The following is an 18,340-nucleotide window of genomic DNA, read 5'->3' on the forward strand; positions in this document are numbered from 1 at the left end:
AGGTTTGAAATTTTCTGTTCTGATAAATTAGTAATAACGAATATTAGTGAAAACTGTTTCCAACTATTCGAATCATCATTTTCTTCATCAACTTGGCTATGTGGCTTCATTAAAATAGCCGATATTCAAGAGTTAACTGTTGATCCAAGAGATGAAATTATCGCAGTATTTTACAAGAACATCGATATTCTGGACAATGGAAATTGTACTTTATCCCGTTATTTTAGTTGTTACGCTATCTATGTTCGTCTCTCATGTCGAAATCATGATGAACTGTTCAAAGTTCAATCAGATTCTTTGATCATAACAGACAATTTACTTGAAATCTTACACACCTTTAGCTTTGCTTTTGGAATTCGTTTCAGTGATCCAGATAGACTGCCTGAGGTACGATTCAATAGATATACGATAATCACTAATACAAATATTCAAATATTAACATACTCCAAGACGATTGTAAATTTACTTGGTCATCCTTATGGCTCATGTACTAATCATGATGTTGAAAGAAACTTATCTCAATGTATCAATGATTATACAAGCAAAGATGCTGATCCTTTCATATCGAAAGATTCACTGATTGAATGGAATGAATTTCCAATGAGTTTTAATTTCACTGGATCGGATGATTCTAACAAGTTACTTCAATTTGCAGCATTTCAATGTGCCTCTAAACTTGTTACTGCTCAGTGTAAGCGAGTGACCTACTCTATTAGCACCAAATCTTATCCTGGAAATGTATACGGTTCTTGGGGAACAATTTTCCTCGAAGTTCCCACAGAGCCAGTTACATATTTACGTTCATTTGCCGCACTTTCAGTGAGTGAATATATTATATTTGTGGGAAGTATTCTTGGCTTATGGTTTGGATTCTCAATATTTGGTCATCTAGGTAAAGTTTCTAACTTGCTGAGTCCAGTCAAACAAATAAAAAGATCAAATCGAATCCAATCAAATACCAAAAGCCGAAAACTTCATCAACCAACTAATCGTGACGATGGTACAATTTATTATTTAGGCTATTTGAATTCTCGTTTATCTGGCAACAAATGAAATAGTTTGTTAGTTAAACAGATTGACAAGTCTCTCACTTTTCCTTTCCAATGAGACGACAAATAATAGAGCATCAGATTTTGATCATTTGATGTTTGGTTAACAATCAACTAAGATTTAATGATATCTTAATCTTTCCAACATGAATTTTGAGCGATACTCTTGATGATATCTCGATAGAGATCAATTCGTGTGTAAAGACCAGCGGAAGTTACACTTGGACCACATGGTTCCCATGAACCAGAAACAAGCCCAACAAGATAGTATAAGCCTTTGGCCTTATGCATCAAAGGACCACCAGAATCACCTGAACAAGCACCTCCCTGGGTTCTCAGATTGATGGCACAAATATGAGTTTCCCAAATTTCGTAATAGTCTGTTGTCTCTCTTATTACCGAATCATTCGGAAAGAATTCACTCTGTCGTCTTTGACACTCTTCGACTGAACCGATTAAAAAATGAAAATAAGAGAGAGAGAGAGAGAGAGAGAGAGAGAGAGAGAATTGAATGAAATGGCCTCAAGATGAGCTTATTGGAACTTACTGTTCAAATATGAAACATCAACTTCCTGTAGAAATTCACTTCGTGTACCATTTGGGGAAGTTAATCCCCACCCTGAAGTAACGAGATGGTCCAAATCTATTTTACAGTTCGGTAAACATATCGGAAAAATTTGCTGAGTAAATTTAACTGGTCTTGAGAGAGTTAAGATGGCGATATCGTTCAAAAGACTTGACTGTTTATATTTAGGATGAACCCAAATTTTTGAAACTAATTTTGGTATCGAGTTAAAAGTGTCAGTTTTAGATAAACCAAGGTAAACATAGATGTTATTAGGATTATTGAGCGTTTCCTTTTGGTGGATGGTTACACAATGAGCTGCAGTGATGACGTGCTGATCATCAATCAAAGAGCCACCACAAAAACCATTGTAATCACTACTAATATCTGAATATAAACTGAGCAACAAATTAGCTACGAAAAAAACAAATTCTTTATTTCATCTTACTGAATTTTGGTTAACCAAGGATATTTATGGGGTCGAGTCTTTTGACCTCTGTAGATTCGGCTGATTGAACCTTCGAGGCCACATTCTTGAGGATGAAAATTTACATTAATAAAAAATTGTTTACTTCTTAATGAATATCTTACCGCAACCAGATGACAAGTTAATTGGTGACATAATTATTAATAAAACACAATAAAAAAGATTATATCTCATTTCAATTCGATAAACTTTCAAAATTTTCGTTTCTTTACATTAATCAATAATCAAGCTCATAATGATTTAGTTTTTTAATGTTATTCTTAGTGAAATTAAGTTAACCCAAGTTTTTTAATAGTTTCGATAACATATGGATACAATAATTTTCATCCTTGAGATTTGATTGCAATGGCAATTTAAACTTTCTTATTGAACAGATTGAAACGTTCTGATTAATTGTGATTTAAATAAGTCAATTGTTTTTACTAAAACTTCATCAACTTAGTGGATTTGTTGATGATTAAGCTTCCATCTTATTATCAGGCTCCAAACAGATAAGAAATGAATTGAGGTGAATTTAAATAGATGAGAAAGTTAAACTGTTAACAGATTAGTAGGTGAGTATGTGTGATGTTTTTCAGGCACTTTGTATGATTTAGATTCTCATTAGATGTTTGATCATATCTTTAAAATGTTAAACCTAATGAGTAGTATCGCGTATTGGTTTATGGTGAAAAATTCTTTGAGAAAAGCAGAATCGATTGGTGAAAATCCATGGGTTTTCAAGTGTTTAAGAGCAGTATCTCCAACAGAAGCAAATCTAACCTGGTTACCAGCTTTGCAACATAAGATTATCAGCCGGCAATTGATCAACATTTAAGTAGAAATTGATTCAAATGATTTGTACAATTGCTCAAATTATCAGCCAACAATTGTTTAAGAATTCAAAAGAAACTGAATCAAATGATTTTTACAATTGCTCAAATTATCAGCCGGCAATTGATCAAGAGTTCAAAAGAAACTGAATCAAATGATTTGTACAATTGCTCAAATTATCAGCCGGAAATTGATCAAGAATTCAAAAGAAACTGAATCAAATGATTTGTACAATTGCTCAAATTATCAGCCAGTAATTGATCAACAATTAGTCAGAAATTGATACAAAACTTTAATGAATTAAAAGTGTTTTTTTCTATTTATGTGTCGTCGAATATTTCGATGACTATTTATTATATCCCCACAAGCACATTCCAAATGAAAAAGTTAGAAAAAAGATGATCTTCCACATGACACTTTTTCTTCAAGGCATGAGGACAATTTTGGTGAAACAAACATTTGTAGCTATTTTCTCCTGGTTGCCGGCTATAGAACTTTTCCAGGAAATTTTTCGAATATGAGTCGCTCACAATCTTTGAGGTTGAGATTTCTACGATTGAATATTGCGTGCCTTTGTATATTAGATTGTGTTCTGATTCGAGTTCCATTCGTATCTGCAATAACGCCGGCTCAGGTTCAGTTTCAGGTTCAGATTCTGATTCTGGTTCCAATGGATAAGGTTCTATCGGTTGGTGAGACGGCGATTCTTGAAAATAGTTCATTCGGTAACGAAAGAAATTTTTTGTTTTTTCAGGTAGATCTGAAGTTTCCGCATAATATATAATATCCTGCTTTCTATTGACTAAAGAAAAAGAATACTTTATTAAATTTCAGAGTAACGAGCGAAATTAAAGATATTACTTACCAGTAGTTAAAAAAATAAGAAGATCCTGGTCAATAACGATGGGCTCTCCAAGGGCATAAAACCTTTTGATGTTCAAACTTGATTTTCTTAATATTGAACATTTAAAATTTAAATCACAAACTAAAACAAAGTTTTTAAGAATCACTGGAACAATAGTGAAGATATTTTTTTTGTACAATTTAGAATTACCCATTTTAAATTTATTTATTAACAATTCACACAGTCACTTTACCCTTAATTCAAGGTACACTCAGTAAAATCAATGGCTACTCAATTTTATTGAATAATTGTTGTGATTCAAAGTTAAACAACTTTCTCATTAATTCCTCTTTTTTCCTTTTCTTGGGTTTTTATATCCATCGGATCATATATGGATGAACATAACAATTAGTTATTCTTATCCTAATTAATGTTAAATTGTCAAATTTAAAGTAATACAAATATCCCATAATAATCTTTTCCTGGAGATGAGAATCCAATTGCTGCACTTTTTGAGTAACAGTTAAAATATCCATTGAATTTAAAATATTATAACTACTTAAGTTGAGTAGCTGTACACTGGATCAGTCCGATTGTACAAATCATTTCAATCAATTTCTACCTAATTGTTGATCAATTGCCGGCTGATAATCAGTCCAATTATACAAATCATTTCAATCAATTTCTACCTAATTGTTGATCAATTGCCGGCTGATAATCATTCCAATTAGACAAATCATTTCAATCAATTTCTACCTAATTGTTGATCAATTGCCGGCTGATAATCATTCCAATTAGACAAATCATTTGATTCAATTTGCACTTAATTGTTGATCAATTGCCGGCTCCCACTTCTTACTCACCATGTTAATTTCTCATAGAGATTTACATAGAGAACACACAAAAAATTTTTTAAAAATAATTTAATTGTTCGAAAACCTTTCATCAAATTTTAAAAATAATTTAATTGTTCGAAAACCTTTCATCAAATTTTTTTAAAAATAATTTAATTGTTCGAAAACCTTTCATCAAATTTTTTTGAAATTTTTCATGTATTTAGATGAAAAGCTAAACTATCATTTGTTATAATTTAATTAATTATAAACAATCAGAAAGCACGACAAAAATAACGCAAACTTTTTGTCAAATTCTAGTGAACACATCTTGAATAATTTTTTTGATTTTGAAAACCATTTAATGTGAAAGATGTTGGTTGTTTACTGGTTTGAGTCCTATTTCCATATCCAATGGTATTTGAGTAGGGATAAAATTCTGTAATCAGATAATTTTTGACAAAATTTTCCAATTCTAGTATTGGTTTGTGGTGGAAAAATTTTGAGAAAAGCAGAATCGATTGGTGAAAATCCATGTTTTCAAGTGTTTAAGAGCAGTATCTCCAACAGAAGCAAATCTAACCTGGTTACCATTGCAACATAAATAACATCATATGGACGATAGTTGATGTGAAGATTAAGATGTTGACGAACTACTTCAACTGGAGGTGATAATGTTGTTTGATAATTTCGCGTTAGTCGACTTGGAATACGTTTATATAGAATTCTTTGCATTTCTTTACAGATACAACAATATGATGCGCAATCACCATTCACTATTCTTGGATCATCAACCAATGATGTGTGATAATGGAGTCCTCAATGTCGATGTCCAGTCTCAACCGAAAACAGGTAAGAAATTAAATCAATGTGCTAAGAAGTTTAGTTCTAAATTAGAACTTCTAATTGTCGATCGTCCTTCGGGTAGTGGTTATTGTTATGACGTTGAGATCAAAGATCTCGAGCCAAATGGACAACATTATCGTGATTTATGGTAATAGGAATGGTACATCGGAGTACTTTTTAGCCGCATTCAAAAAGGATATCAAAGTGACCTTACATCCATTGGCTCCTAAAAACTTTGTAACCAGAGAGCTAATTATTAGACTAGAAGGAAACAAAGTGGCAAATTATTTCGTACAAGTTGATAGGGTAAAAATCATTCTAATGTAGAAAATTTCATTAATTGACTGTCAATTAACTTCTTTTTCATCTGCGTTGTCTTTAGGTCACAAGTATCAACGATCTACATCAATGAGCCACCGCAAAGATAAAGTAATCGTCACTACGATTTCTATTAATATATGAACTATTATATTAATAAGAAGCAAATAATACATTTTCAGTAACAGATTTACAATTAGGTCTGGTTAGAATTTTGAACTTTTCGATTTTATCTTTTAATCCAAATAATTACAAACAATGAAAATTTCATGATCTATTTTTTCGACAACCAGGAAAGATTTAATGATATTTTAATCTTTCCAACATGAATTTATAGCAATACTCTTGATAAAATCTCGATAAAGATCAATTCGAGTGTAAAGACCAGCGGATGTTACACTTGGACCACATGGTTCCCATGAACCAGAAACAAGACCAACAAGATAGTATAAGCCTTTGGCCTTATGCATCAAAGGACCTCCAGAATCACCTTTACAAACACTTCCTTGGGTTTTCAGATTTACGGCACAAATATGAGTTTCTCCAGTAGCGGAAAAGTTTATTATCTCTCTTACTATCGGGTCCAAATTAAATTCATTCATAAAGAATATACTTTGTTGTCTCAGGCAATCTTTGGCTGACCAGATTACAGAAAAAGAAAGAAAGAGACAGAGAAATTATTAATAAATGATATTTCGATGAGCTTATTGGAACTTACTGGTCAAATATGAAACATCGACTTCCTGTGGAAATTCACTTACATTACCATTTGGCGATGTTAATCCCCACCCTGTAATAACAAGATTATCCAAATCTATCTCGTCGTTTGGTAAACATATAGGGAAAATTTTCTCAGTAAATTTAACTGGTCTTGAGAGAGTTAAGATGGCGATATCGTGTGAATTAGTAAAATCGTTGAATTTTGGGTGAACCCAAATCCTAGAAACTGATTCTGGTCTAGTGTTTGTTGTGTTGAATGCATATAAACCAAGATAAACATGGATGTTTTTAGGGTCAAACAGGATCAGAATTTTCTTCCCATATGTTGTTTTGCTCAAACAATGAGCTGCAGTAATAACGTGTTGGTCATCAATCAATGAGCCACCGCAAAAATGAAATTCATCATCATCACGATTTTCATATGAACTGAGAATCTGAGATGATCTTTGGCTAGCTCGATAATTTAGTGATTATTTTTCATTTAGTCTTGATTTTTTCATTATCTATACAGAGATAATTTAAAATTTTGAACACCCTTTAGTAATGATAACAAATTTCTTACCGCAACCAGATGAGAAGTTAATTGTTGATATAATTAAAACACAATTGAAAAGATTAAATCTCATCATTTTAAATCGATAAATTTTCACAATTTCCGTTTCTTCACATCAATTAAAATCCACGTTCAACTTGATTTAGTTTTGTTAATATTATTCCTGGTGAAATGGTTAATAAGTTAATTCAATATTTTAAAGTTTCGATAACATATGGATTTGTTAATTTCTAACCTTGAGATTTGATTGAAATAAAAAATTATTATTAAAATGTTTCCAATTACCTTTGATTTGATTTTGATGCATTTATGTGAATTTATTTGTCATTTTCATTTTAATTATGAGATAAATTATTTCTTATCCAAAGATCTGATCAATTTTAATTCTTAATTATGGAAGCAATTGTCTCCAAGTAACTGATTACCGAATCAAATATTGTTTGTTATTAGATTAGATAACAATTAATAGAAATATTCAATCAACTAGATACGTGTAATAAATTGTTCTTGTAATGACATTTAAAAGTCAATCAAATCAGTCAATTCTTTCAGTAAGTTAACATGGTTCTTAATTGTATTTGGTCAATTTCGTTAATAACTCTATTAACAATCACAAGTTTGATTTCCTGTGATTAGTTGAAACAATTTAATGAATCAATTTCAATCTCTGAGATTCCGCTGGTGATACTAATGTAATTTTCACCATTTAGGCTACTCTTGCAGTTCTCGATGATTATATTCAAAGGTTCGATATAACTTATCAACTGATCGGTGTTGATGGTCAGTCTCAACCGAAAACAGGTAAGAAATTAAATCACTTTAATTTGCAAATTAAATTTAGTTCTAATTGTCGATTTCATCTGAACAGAGTCTTATCGCCCTTCGAGTACTGGTTATCGTTATGACGTTGAGATCAAATATCTTGATCCAAATAGACAATATATATTCAACATTATCGAGGTTTATGGTAGTAGGAATGGTATATCGGAATACTTTTTAGCCGCATTCGAAAAGGATATCGAATTGACCTTACATCCATTGGCACCGAAAAACTTTGTAACCAGAGAGCTAATTATTAGACCAGAAGGAAACAAAGTGGCAAACTATACTACATACAGCCATCGACTTTTAGTTTGCAACCACTTTTAATTCACTCGCGCAGTTTCTGATAGTTAGTGAAAAATAAATCTAATCGGATGACCATTTGAAAAGATAATACCAATTAAATGAGAGGACATTGATTATTATCTTTGGGTTAACTTAATCTCTCATTGATTATCATTATCGTCGCGAGTAAATTAAAAGTGGTTGCAAACTCAAAGTCAATGGCTGTATACTATTCTAATTCTCGTTTATCGACTAACAAATGAGACAGAAGGTTAGCTAAACAAAGTCTCTCGCATTTTCTTTTCGATAAGACGACAAACACTACATTAGAACATCATTCAAATCATTTGATCTTTGGTTAACAATCAACTAAGATTTAATGATATTTTAATCTTTCCAACATGAATTTGAAGCAATACTCTTGATAAAATCTCGATAAAGATCAATTCGAGTGTAAACACCAGTGGATGATATACTTGGACCACATGGTTCCCACACTGCACAGGCTATACCCACAAGATAGTATATTCCTTTGTTTTTATGCATCAAAGGACCTCCAGAATCACCTTGACAAACACTTCCTTGGGTTTTCAGATTTACGGCACAAATATGAGTTTCTCCAGTAGCGGAAAGGTTTATTATCTCTCTTACTATCGGGTCCAAATTAAATTCATTCATGAAGAATATACTCTGTCGTCTCTGACACTCTTTGGCTGATCAGACCGAAAAAGAAAGAAAGAGACAGAGAAATTAAATGGTATTTAGATGTGCTTATTGGAACTTACTGGTCAAATATGAAACATCAACTTCCTGTGGAAATTCACTTGCTGTACCATTTGGCAATGTCCTCCCCCATCCTGCAGTAACAAGATGATCCAAATCTATCTCAGTATTCGGTAAACAAATCGGTAAAATTTTTTGAGTAAATTTTACGGGTTTTGAGAGGGTTAAGATGGCGATATCGTGTGAATTAGTAAAATCTTTGAATTTTGGGTGAACCCAAATCCTAGAAACTGATTCTGGTCTAGTGTTTGTTGTGTTGAATGCATATAAACCAAGGTAAACATGGATATTATTAGGATTATTGAGCGTTTCCTTTTGGTAGATGGTTACACAATGAGCTGCAGTGATGACGTGCTGATCATCAATCAAAGAGCCCCCACAATAAGCATAGTAGTGATTAATAAGATCTGAGTATAAACTGAAAAACAAATAAATTGTTATGGAAAATATTGGCTATGAAGAACGAAGAAAATTTTTTTTATTTCATCTTACAGAATTTGTGCTAACCAAGGATATTTATGGGGTCGAGTCTTTTGACCTCTATAGATTCGGCTGATTGAACCTTCGATACCACACTCTTAAAGACAAAAGATTGATTATTTATTTAATTCTAAATAATGGAAATATATACCTGTATCTTACCGCAACCAATTGAGAAGTTAATTGTTGATATAATCAAAACACAATAGAAAAGATTAAGACTCATTATTTGAAGAGGAAAAACTTTCAAAAGTTCGGTTCCTTCACATTAGTTAACAACCAAGTTGATATTGATCTAGTTTGTTAATATTTTCCTGGTAAAATAATGAATAAATAACTCGATTTCTTTAGTTTCGATAACATATGGATTTGTAAATTTCTAACCTTGAGATTCGATTGTAATCATAATAGAAAATTTTCACTGAACAGATTGAATATCATGTATACTACAATATTGTAATGTTTCTAATAATTACCTTTGATTTGATTTTGATGCAGTTATTTAATTCTACATTTAATTCTGTATTTGCCATTTTCACTTTAACTATTACATTGCATATGTAAAGAAGTTTACTTTTATTGTTTTAATCAGTTGATCTCATAACAAATCAACTATGGTTTGTTATTCGATTAGATAACAATTAATCAAATAGACACGTATAATAAATTGTTCTTGTAATGACATTTAAAAGTCAATCAAATCAGTCAATTCTTTCAGTAAGTTAACATGGTTCTTAATTGTATTTGGTCAATTTCTTTAATCACTCTATTAACAATTACAAGTGGTATTTCCTGTGATGAGTTGAAACAATTTAATGAATCAATTTCAATCTCTGAGATTTCCGCTGGTGATACTAATGTAATTTTCACCATTTATGCTCCTCTTGCAGTTCTCGATGATTATATTCAAAGGTTCGATATAACTTATCAACTGATCGGTGTTGATGGTCAGTCTCAACCGAAAACAGGTAAGAAATTAAATCACTTTAATTTGCAAATTAAATTTAGTTCTAATTGTCGATTTCATCTGAACAGAGTCTTATCGCCCTTCGAGTACTGGTTATCGTTATGACGTTGAGATCAAAGATCTCGAGCCAAATGGACAATATATATTCAACATTATCGCGATTTATGGTAATAGGAATGGTACATCGGAATACTTTTTAGCCGCATTCGAAAAGGATATCGAATTGACCTTACATCCATTGGCACCTAAAAACTTTGTAACCAGAGAGCTAATTATTAGACTAGAAGGAAACAAAGTGGCAAATTATTTCGTACAAGTTGATAGGGTAAAAATCATTCTAATGTAGAAAATTTCATTAATTGACTGTCAATTAACTTCTTTTTCATCTTCGTTGTCTTTAGGTCACAAGTATCAACGATCTACATCAATGAGCCACCGCAAAGATAAAGTAATCGTCACTACGATTTCTATTAATATATGAACTATTATATTATTAATAAGAAGCAAATAATACATTTTCAGTAACAGATTTACAATTAGTTCTGGTTAGAATTAAACTTTTCGATTTTATCTTTTAATCCAAATAATTACAAACAATGAAAATTTCATGATCTATCTTTTCGACAACCAGGAAAGATTTAATGATATTTTAATCTTTCCAACATGAATTTATAGCAATACTCTTGATAAAATCTCGATAAATATCAGTTCGAGTGTAAACACCAGTGGATGATATACTTGGACCACATGGTTCCCACACTGCACAGGCTATACCAACAAGATAGTATATTCCTTTGTCTTTATGCATCAAAGGACCTCCAGAATCACCTTTACAAACACTTCCTTGGGTTTTCAGATTTACGGCACAAATATGAGTTTCTCCAGTAGCGGAAAAGTTTATTATCTCTCTTACTATCGGGTCCAAATTAAATTCATTCATAAAGAATATACTCTGTTGTCTCAGGCACTCTTTGGCTGATCAGATTACAGAGAAAGAAAGAAAGAGACAGAGAAATTATTAATAAATGGTATTTAGAGGATCTTATGGAACTTACTGGTCAAATATGAAACATCGACTTCCTGTGGAAATTCACTTACATTACCATTTGGCGATGTTAATCCCCACCCTGTAATAACAAGATTATCCAAATCTAGCTCGTCGTTTGGTAAACATATAGGGAAAATTTTCTCAGTAAATTTAACTGGTCTTGAGAGAGTTAAGATGGCGATATCGTGTGAATTAGTAAAATCTTTGAATTTTGGGTGAACCCAAATCCTAGAAACTGATTCTGGTCTAGTGTTTGTTGTGTTGAATGCATATAAACCAAGATAAACATGGATGTTTTTAGGGTCAAACAGGATCAGAATTTTCTTCCCATATGTTGTTTTGCTCAAACAATGAGCTGCAGTAATAACGTGTTGGTCATCAATCAATGAGCCACCGCAAAAATGAAATTCATCATCATCACGATTTTCATATGAACTGAGAAGCAAATGAATTTTTAGTATTCATTATAATAATGACAGTGATTAAAAAAAAAATAGATTCCTTATTCCATCTTACTGAATTTGTGCTAACCAAGGATATTTATGGGGTCGAGTCTTTTGACCTCTGTAGATTCGGCTGATTGAACCTTCAAGGCCACACTCTGAAAGGTAAAAGTTCGTATTAATTGAAAATTGTTTAGTTCTAAATAATAGAAACAAATGTCTTACCGCAACCAGATGAGAAGTTAATTGTTGATATAATTAAAACACAATTGAAAAGATTAAGACTCATTCTTTCAAAAGGATAAATTTTCACAATTTCCGTTTCTGTACATTAATTAATATCCACGTTTAACTTGATTTAGTTTGTTAATATTATTCCTGATGAAATGGTTAATAAGTTAACTCAATATTTTAAGTTTTGATAACACATGGATTCATATCCTTGAGATTTGATTGTAATAAAAAATTAATATTAAAATGTTTCCAATTACCTTTGATTTGATTTTGATGCATTTATGTGAATTTATTTGTCATTTTTATTTTAATTATGAGATAAACTATTTCTTATCCAAAGATCTGATCAATTTGAATTCTTAATTATGGAAGCAATTGTCTCCACGCAACTGATTACCGAATCAACTATTGATAATCAGGTTGAAAATCCTTTTCATAACATGTTAGACTCGATCATTTTTACATTGCATATGTAAAGTAGTTGATTTTATGTTTTAATCTCACAATTAATCAGCTATTGTTTGTTATTAGATTAGATAACCATTAATAGAGATATTCAATCAACTAGATACGTGTAATAAATTGTTCTTGTAATGACATTTAAAAGTCAATCAAATCAGTCAATTCTTTCAGTAAGTTAACATGGTTCTTAATTGTATTTGGTCAATTTCGTTAATAACTCTATTAACAATCACAAGTTTGATTTCCTGTGATGAGTTGAAACAATTTAATGAATCAATTTCAATCTCTGAGATTTCCGCTGGTGATACTAATGTAATTTTCACCATTTATGCTCCTCTTGCAGTTCTCGATGATTATATTCAAAGGTTCGATATAACTTATCAACTGGTCGGTGTTGATGGTCAGGCTCAACCGAAAACAGGTAAGAAATTAGATCAATTTGCTAAGAAATTTAGTTCTAATTGTCGATTGCATCTGAACAGAGTCTTATCGTCCTTCGAGTACTGGTTATCGTTATGACGTTGAGATCAAAGATCTCGAGCCAAATGGACAATATATATTCAACATTATCGCGATTTATGGTAATAGGAATGGTACATCGGAATACTTTTTAGCCGCATTCGAAAAGGATATCGAAGTGACCTTACATCCATTGGCACCTAAAAACTTTGTAACCAGAGAGCTAATTATTAGACTAGAAGGAAACAAAGTGGCAAATTATTTCGTACAAGTTGATAGGGTAAAAATCATTCTAATGTAGAAAATTTCATTAATTGATTGTCAATTAACTTCTTTTTCATCTTCGTTGTCTTTAGGTCACAAGTATCAACGATCTACATCCCGTTATTCATGCGACAGTTTATCCTGAAATTGGTAACACTTTACCTTTACACTTGATCGTTGGTGAACGTTACAAGGTTAAAATTTGGTATATTGATTTAGATGGCAACAAATCAGCAATCAATGAGAAAACATATTTAGTGTATTGATATTGATGCATAATTAAAGCAATAAATTCATTTTTGCACAGAAATACAATTTATTAAATTGTGTTAACAATTAGTTGACTTGTTTTTATTTTTCCAGAATATTTAAACTTTGTGAAGGATTTATTTTTGTCGTTTACCTGGTTTACTTTTGGTTGTTATTAATTTATTGAAGTAACCTTTGAACTTGTTTTTCTTTCGACGATTAAGAAGAGCACCATTCAATGGTACATAAGCGAATGGGTCAACTGAACCCTTCTTTTTAACATCACCTCCCGCTTTTCGCGATGAAAACTCTTCTCCTGTTTTGGCTCCTTTGATTCCTGTTTTTCGTTTCTTAACAGGTCTATGAATACCTTGACCTCCAGGTTTGTAGCTCGCTTTTGTACCATGTGAGGTTGTCGCTGATACTTTAGATATTTTCGAAGTTCTTGAAGTTTTGAGGTTCGAGAAACGTTGGTTTTTGTAGCTCTTTCATCCATGTCGTCATCGTCTTCATCATCTTCGTCGCTCCTGTTATTTTCTTCATCTCCTCGTTTCCTTTTGGTTCCTCTTTCCATCTCTTTGAAATTGAACGAAATCTTACCATCAGCTGTCATATGATATTCGTCCTTCTTTTTGGGTTTCGGGGCAACTGATTTTAGTGGATTCGATGAATGGATTCGACTGTTGATATTTGGAGCCAATAGATCGACAATTTCTTCTTCGTCCCCTCTTTCTTCGATAAATGTCTCGGATCGAGCTTTTCGTGATTTTCTAGTTGATGCTCGACTTTTCTTGTCATCCTCATCATCTTCGTCAAGTAAACTATCATCTGAATCAGAATCTTCATTCAAAATATCAGTCATCGATTTGGTTGATCGATGAGTAGTAGAAGTTGCAATGGTTCCACTTGCTAGATCATCGAAAATATCACCAGAGGTTTCATTTTTCGAAAGGGCCTTTCGAGCTTCTGATTTTCGTATGTTTCGCAAAACTTTTTCGCAAAATGGTGGAATTAATTTAGACAACATTTCGTAGCCAAATTTACGAATCAGTTTGGTGAGCAAAACTTTCACTTCGTGTCTGAAAGATTTTCGTTGATCCACACTCACATTATTCAGCGCCATGACGATGTTATAAGCAACATGACCAAGCTCCTCTTTGTCAGTCTTTTTAATCCATAAATTGATTGTTTGGAAAACAGCTCGAACGATAGACCGATCTTCAGATTTTAAAAGATCAAGCAATTGGAATAATTTACCACGAACTTCATTGGTTAATTGTTCTTGCTCGAGGTCGAAAATACCATGTCCAAGAACCAGGATCTCTGCTGATCTTAATTCTGGACTATGAAGTGTCACCTGATTGATTAGAGTTTGCTGGATAAAAGTAGTATTATTGTTCAGGTATTTTGGAAGATTAGTAAGGAAAACAAAGGCTGTCTTTTTACACTTTTCTCTTCCAGTTTCAACTGAGTCGATAATTAATCTCAACATGATGGGGATATGTTTCTTTTCCAATTGAATTATCTCCTTTTGACACAAAATGTCTAGTGAATTAACAGGTAAATATTTAACTTGATCAGGGCTTGAGTTAAATAGTCCAACGAAAAGATCAATAATATTAACTTTAAGGGATAAAATAAACTCCTTGCAATTGGGATTACAGCAAATCTCTTGGATTATCTTGTAAATCTTTTTCAGATGAGAATTTTCATCCGATTTTTGAATAACGGGAAGAATTATTTCTCCATAGATAAGCTTAATTTGCTTTGTTGTAAAAAATGGAATATATAATAATAGAATATCCAACAGGTAATTACGAAGTGCAACATCTCCGTCAAAGTTTCGCAAGTTTTTCATAACAGTTTCCAAACTTTTCTCACGAACTTCATCATCAGCAATCGTTAGATAAACTCGTAGAGTCTCATACGTTGGGAGAACGTCCTTCTTTCCAGATCCACTGGTTTCGGGATTAATGTAAATCGTGATGAAATCTTGAAGATAACCTTTAGCAAAGTATTTTAAAATTGTTTTATCTTCTTCCGATGATACAGTTTTGATGAGGTTACGAAGACCAGCCAAACAGTAACCTCTTAGAACTGTATTCTCTCTGATAACATTTCTCAATAAAGAAGCAAAATCTTTAGTAAATGCCGTCTTAATATCGGTCGCATGTCGACAGAAAGATGGTAACAAAGACCAAATCTGATTGTGTAAAGTTGAATAAAGTTTTATGTAAATTGATTGTTTTACTTTATCCAATGTTGATATTTTAATCTCGATTCTTTTGGCCAATGGAAGGAAGAAAGTTTTAAATGTTCGTAACTCGGTTTTCTCAATGTTATCTCGGAACAAGGGTATTAACCAACTGTGAGTAAATTGATTAGTATCACTAAGATCCATCTCAAGGGGAACAATGTCAAGTATAATTTTGGGCCCAAGATTTTTAATCGCTTTACTAATTGCTATGTCAATTTGGGGTAAAAATTTGGTATTATATCCTTCACGAAGGTCAATTAGTTTCTTGATAAAACGAGAAACCAAATCAGGAGCTTGAGAGCCAACATGTTCAATTAGAGTTCCAATAATACTACAAATGAATCCCCAAGCATTTTGATACTTAAATTGTAAACTGTCCTCGAAAATATCGGCCATTGTTGCTCGAACGGTGTAATTCAATTCACTTAGAGAAGGGGCAATAATTGTTTGGATAACTTGTTGAATCGAGGTTGTAACAGTAATGTGAACAATTTTTGATTCACTTTCAAAACAGGGTAAAAGTGAACTTAATAGTGATGAAATTTCAATGAGACATTTTGATTTATCAAGTGAATAGAGGCTAATGTAACCTTCCTTCATAACGGCAACCCAAAGTGGTAGTAATTGAGAATCAGTATAACTTGGACGATTATCTTTGAGACGATTTAGAAGAATATAGTTAAATTGTGATGTTAATCCACGAAGTGGTGATGATGAATTAAATAGTTGAAGGAAAACTGAAAGTCCACCATTTACCAGTAAAGGATTAGCATGGGAAATTGTTGTTACTCTTGTCACGGCTTCGCAACAAACCTTGAGTGCTTTTGATGGGATGATGGTGATTATATCTCTCATCAAATTAAGCATATGTAAAGCGTCATTAATGTTATTCACGCTTGTGGATAAAAATTTGTCGACACAAAATTTGGCCGTTTGTTCAGCTAATGCATGATGTTCAGCATTTTCGTAGACAAGTTTACTTGTTTTCAGTATATTAACGATGGATCGATGAGCTGATTTACGAATCTTTGGCTTTGGGTCAAGGGTTAAATCAAGAAGCACTTTGTAGACAGCAAATGTTGCAGGAGATTTCAATACAACCACTTCTTGGCTTTTGATGAATTCACTTAGACAACGAATTAGATTTATCATTAGGTAGCCATTGGTTTTCTCACGATTGGCAACTATTTTCGCAGCGAAAATTTGACTCATCTCACTGAATTTAAGCTTCTTTACTGAATCAGGAAGTCGTCTAACCACCATGCCCAATAAATAGGCGATTGCTGCTAAAGTTTCATCTTTATCGGTGGTTTCAAGTAAAGTGATTAAAATGGCAAAATATTCAGTTTCACTTTCTGTTCCACCCTTTTCCTTGATTGTTTCTGTTATGGTTGCTAGAATAGCAATCATTTCTTTGTGTAACACTGATGATGGATTCCATTTCTCCAAAAGTTTAGAGAAACTGACATTAGTACAATTGGTATAAATGGATGCAAATGTATTACAACTGCCCATTGATTCCTGGTCAACGTCCATTGATACAGATTTTATTTCACGAGCAGTTTCATCACCTCCACCTAAAGAATGGGCACTTAAATTGATTGAACTAAGTCGCAGATTTTCAAAATCATCAAGATTAGATGAACTCTTTGAAATAGGGCCCATCAAATTTACTCTTTGACGGAACTTTTTAGTGGCAGCATTACAATTACTACTTTCACCTTTTCTCCATCGATTACCTCTGCCTTTAGTTGCCTTAGCAGCAACTCGAACCTTATTTTTCATAATTAAAAATAAATAACCTTCAAAATAAAAAAAAAGAATCAAAGAAAATAAAATAAATTAAATAAAAAGATTAACATGTAAAAGTGATTTTTGGTCAACAAGGTAAAAAGAGATTCAGAAAGAAATTAATTCTTACCAATCCAATAAACTTGAATAAACAATCAAATTCTAGATAAGATAAGCAAACAGTTGGAATAATTAACTAATCACATAAGTAAATTGATCGAACTAAAAATTAAAATTATTCTTAAATGAATTAACCAAACATGAGAATCGGTTGTTAATATTTTCACGTGTTGAGATCTGGTTAAGCCTAAATAGCCAGAAATGGGATCAAGTCTTAATGAATTGAATCCAATGTTAATTCAGTTAAAGGCAAATTTTGAGATCAAAATCCAGAAGAACTGATACCACATGAGATATTTTCACATGAAAAAGAAAACTGAATTCTCTGAAACAATTGTTAATTTTTTCACTAGTATTTCTTTTTTTACTATTTAATTGATCACTTTTCATTAATTAAATAAGAATTCACTAATTAGAGTTGAAAACGGATTATACTTTTCTCTCTGGTTATTTAGGCTCGGGGACTATATGACCAGAGATTTCTGGTCGAATAGGCTGTTCCTTGAGATCTAAATGTTTCTATGGTAACCGAGAAGCGGTTATTTCGAATTGAGAGAAATTTAAATTTTAGAAATTAAAATAATCCAAAATTAGATTTTCATTTTTGTCCTTTGATTGTTGACGAGATTATTTGATTTGGTTCTTAAC

General features: G+C 32.1%; 5 protein-coding genes across 5 annotated transcripts; 2 read left to right on the top strand and 3 right to left on the bottom strand.

Annotated features, from left to right (window-relative positions):
- Positions 1 to 1,181: 1,181 nt before the first annotated feature.
- LOC128390371 (chymotrypsinogen A-like) lies at positions 1,182 to 5,326 on the bottom strand. Its single transcript, XM_053350083.1, has 5 exons — positions 5,175 to 5,326; positions 3,780 to 3,865; positions 2,063 to 2,147; positions 1,597 to 2,012; positions 1,182 to 1,495 (listed from the first exon to the last, which is right to left on the bottom strand). Exons 1-5 carry the CDS (start codon positions 5,324 to 5,326, stop codon positions 1,182 to 1,184), a joined length of 1,053 nt encoding a protein of 350 aa, XP_053206058.1.
- Positions 5,327 to 6,066: 740 nt separating this feature from the next.
- LOC128390372 (serine protease 53-like) lies at positions 6,067 to 12,201 on the bottom strand. Its single transcript, XM_053350084.1, has 11 exons — positions 12,082 to 12,201; positions 11,930 to 12,014; positions 11,421 to 11,848; positions 11,029 to 11,340; positions 9,875 to 9,942; positions 9,411 to 9,493; positions 8,921 to 9,336; positions 8,652 to 8,848; positions 7,585 to 7,654; positions 6,474 to 6,866; positions 6,067 to 6,392 (listed from the first exon to the last, which is right to left on the bottom strand). The coding sequence occupies exons 1-11, from the start codon at positions 12,143 to 12,145 to the stop codon at positions 6,067 to 6,069; spliced, it is 2,442 nt and encodes an 813-aa protein (XP_053206059.1). The 5' UTR covers positions 12,146 to 12,201.
- On the top strand, positions 10,081 to 10,932 carry LOC128390377 (uncharacterized). Its single transcript, XM_053350088.1, has 3 exons — positions 10,081 to 10,366; positions 10,434 to 10,690; positions 10,767 to 10,932. Exons 1-3 carry the CDS (start codon positions 10,126 to 10,128, stop codon positions 10,794 to 10,796), a joined length of 528 nt encoding a protein of 175 aa, XP_053206063.1. The 5' UTR covers positions 10,081 to 10,125; the 3' UTR covers positions 10,797 to 10,932.
- Positions 12,202 to 12,675: 474 nt separating the features above from the next.
- On the top strand, positions 12,676 to 13,640 carry LOC128390404 (uncharacterized). Its single transcript, XM_053350113.1, has 3 exons — positions 12,676 to 12,973; positions 13,035 to 13,291; positions 13,368 to 13,640. The coding sequence occupies exons 1-3, from the start codon at positions 12,733 to 12,735 to the stop codon at positions 13,539 to 13,541; spliced, it is 672 nt and encodes a 223-aa protein (XP_053206088.1). The 5' UTR covers positions 12,676 to 12,732; the 3' UTR covers positions 13,542 to 13,640.
- Positions 13,515 to 18,188, bottom strand: LOC128390403 (RRP12-like protein). The gene is given in 3 exon segments (XM_053350112.1): positions 13,515 to 13,981; positions 13,984 to 17,583; positions 17,703 to 18,188. Coding segments are annotated over 2 exon segments (3,903 nt in total). The 5' UTR covers positions 17,567 to 17,583; positions 17,703 to 18,188; the 3' UTR covers positions 13,515 to 13,661.
- Positions 18,189 to 18,340: the final 152 nt, after the last annotated feature.

Source organism: Panonychus citri, unplaced genomic scaffold (assembly GCF_014898815.1).
Source record: "Panonychus citri isolate SS breed McGregor unplaced genomic scaffold, ASM1489881v1 Contig00119, whole genome shotgun sequence".
Taxonomy (NCBI): Eukaryota; Metazoa; Arthropoda; class Arachnida; order Trombidiformes; family Tetranychidae; genus Panonychus; species Panonychus citri.

Coding starts and splice junctions, on each gene's coding strand:
- LOC128390371 (XM_053350083.1), bottom strand. CDS start 5,326: ATGCAAAGAATTCTATATAAACGTATTCCAAGTCGACTAACGCGAAAT. Junction 2,013..2,062: donor CCTTGGTTAACCAAAATTCA/GTAAGATGAAAT, acceptor TTTGTTGCTCAG/TTTATATTCAGATATTAGTA. Junction 1,496..1,596: donor TGATGTTTCATATTTGAACA/GTAAGTTCCAAT, acceptor TAATCGGTTCAG/TCGAAGAGTGTCAAAGACGA.
- LOC128390377 (XM_053350088.1), top strand. CDS start 10,126: ATGGTTCTTAATTGTATTTGGTCAATTTCTTTAATCACTCTATTAACA. Junction 10,367..10,433: donor TCAGTCTCAACCGAAAACAG/GTAAGAAATTAA, acceptor TCATCTGAACAG/AGTCTTATCGCCCTTCGAGT. Junction 10,691..10,766: donor ATTTCGTACAAGTTGATAGG/GTAAAAATCATT, acceptor CGTTGTCTTTAG/GTCACAAGTATCAACGATCT.
- LOC128390372 (XM_053350084.1), bottom strand. CDS start 12,145: ATGAGTCTTAATCTTTTCAATTGTGTTTTAATTATATCAACAATTAAC. Junction 11,849..11,929: donor CCTTGGTTAGCACAAATTCA/GTAAGATGGAAT, acceptor TTTGCTTCTCAG/TTCATATGAAAATCGTGATG. Junction 6,393..6,473: donor CGATGTTTCATATTTGACCA/GTAAGTTCCAAT, acceptor TAATCTGGTCAG/CCAAAGATTGCCTGAGACAA.
- LOC128390404 (XM_053350113.1), top strand. CDS start 12,733: ATGGTTCTTAATTGTATTTGGTCAATTTCGTTAATAACTCTATTAACA. Junction 12,974..13,034: donor TCAGGCTCAACCGAAAACAG/GTAAGAAATTAG, acceptor GCATCTGAACAG/AGTCTTATCGTCCTTCGAGT. Junction 13,292..13,367: donor ATTTCGTACAAGTTGATAGG/GTAAAAATCATT, acceptor CGTTGTCTTTAG/GTCACAAGTATCAACGATCT.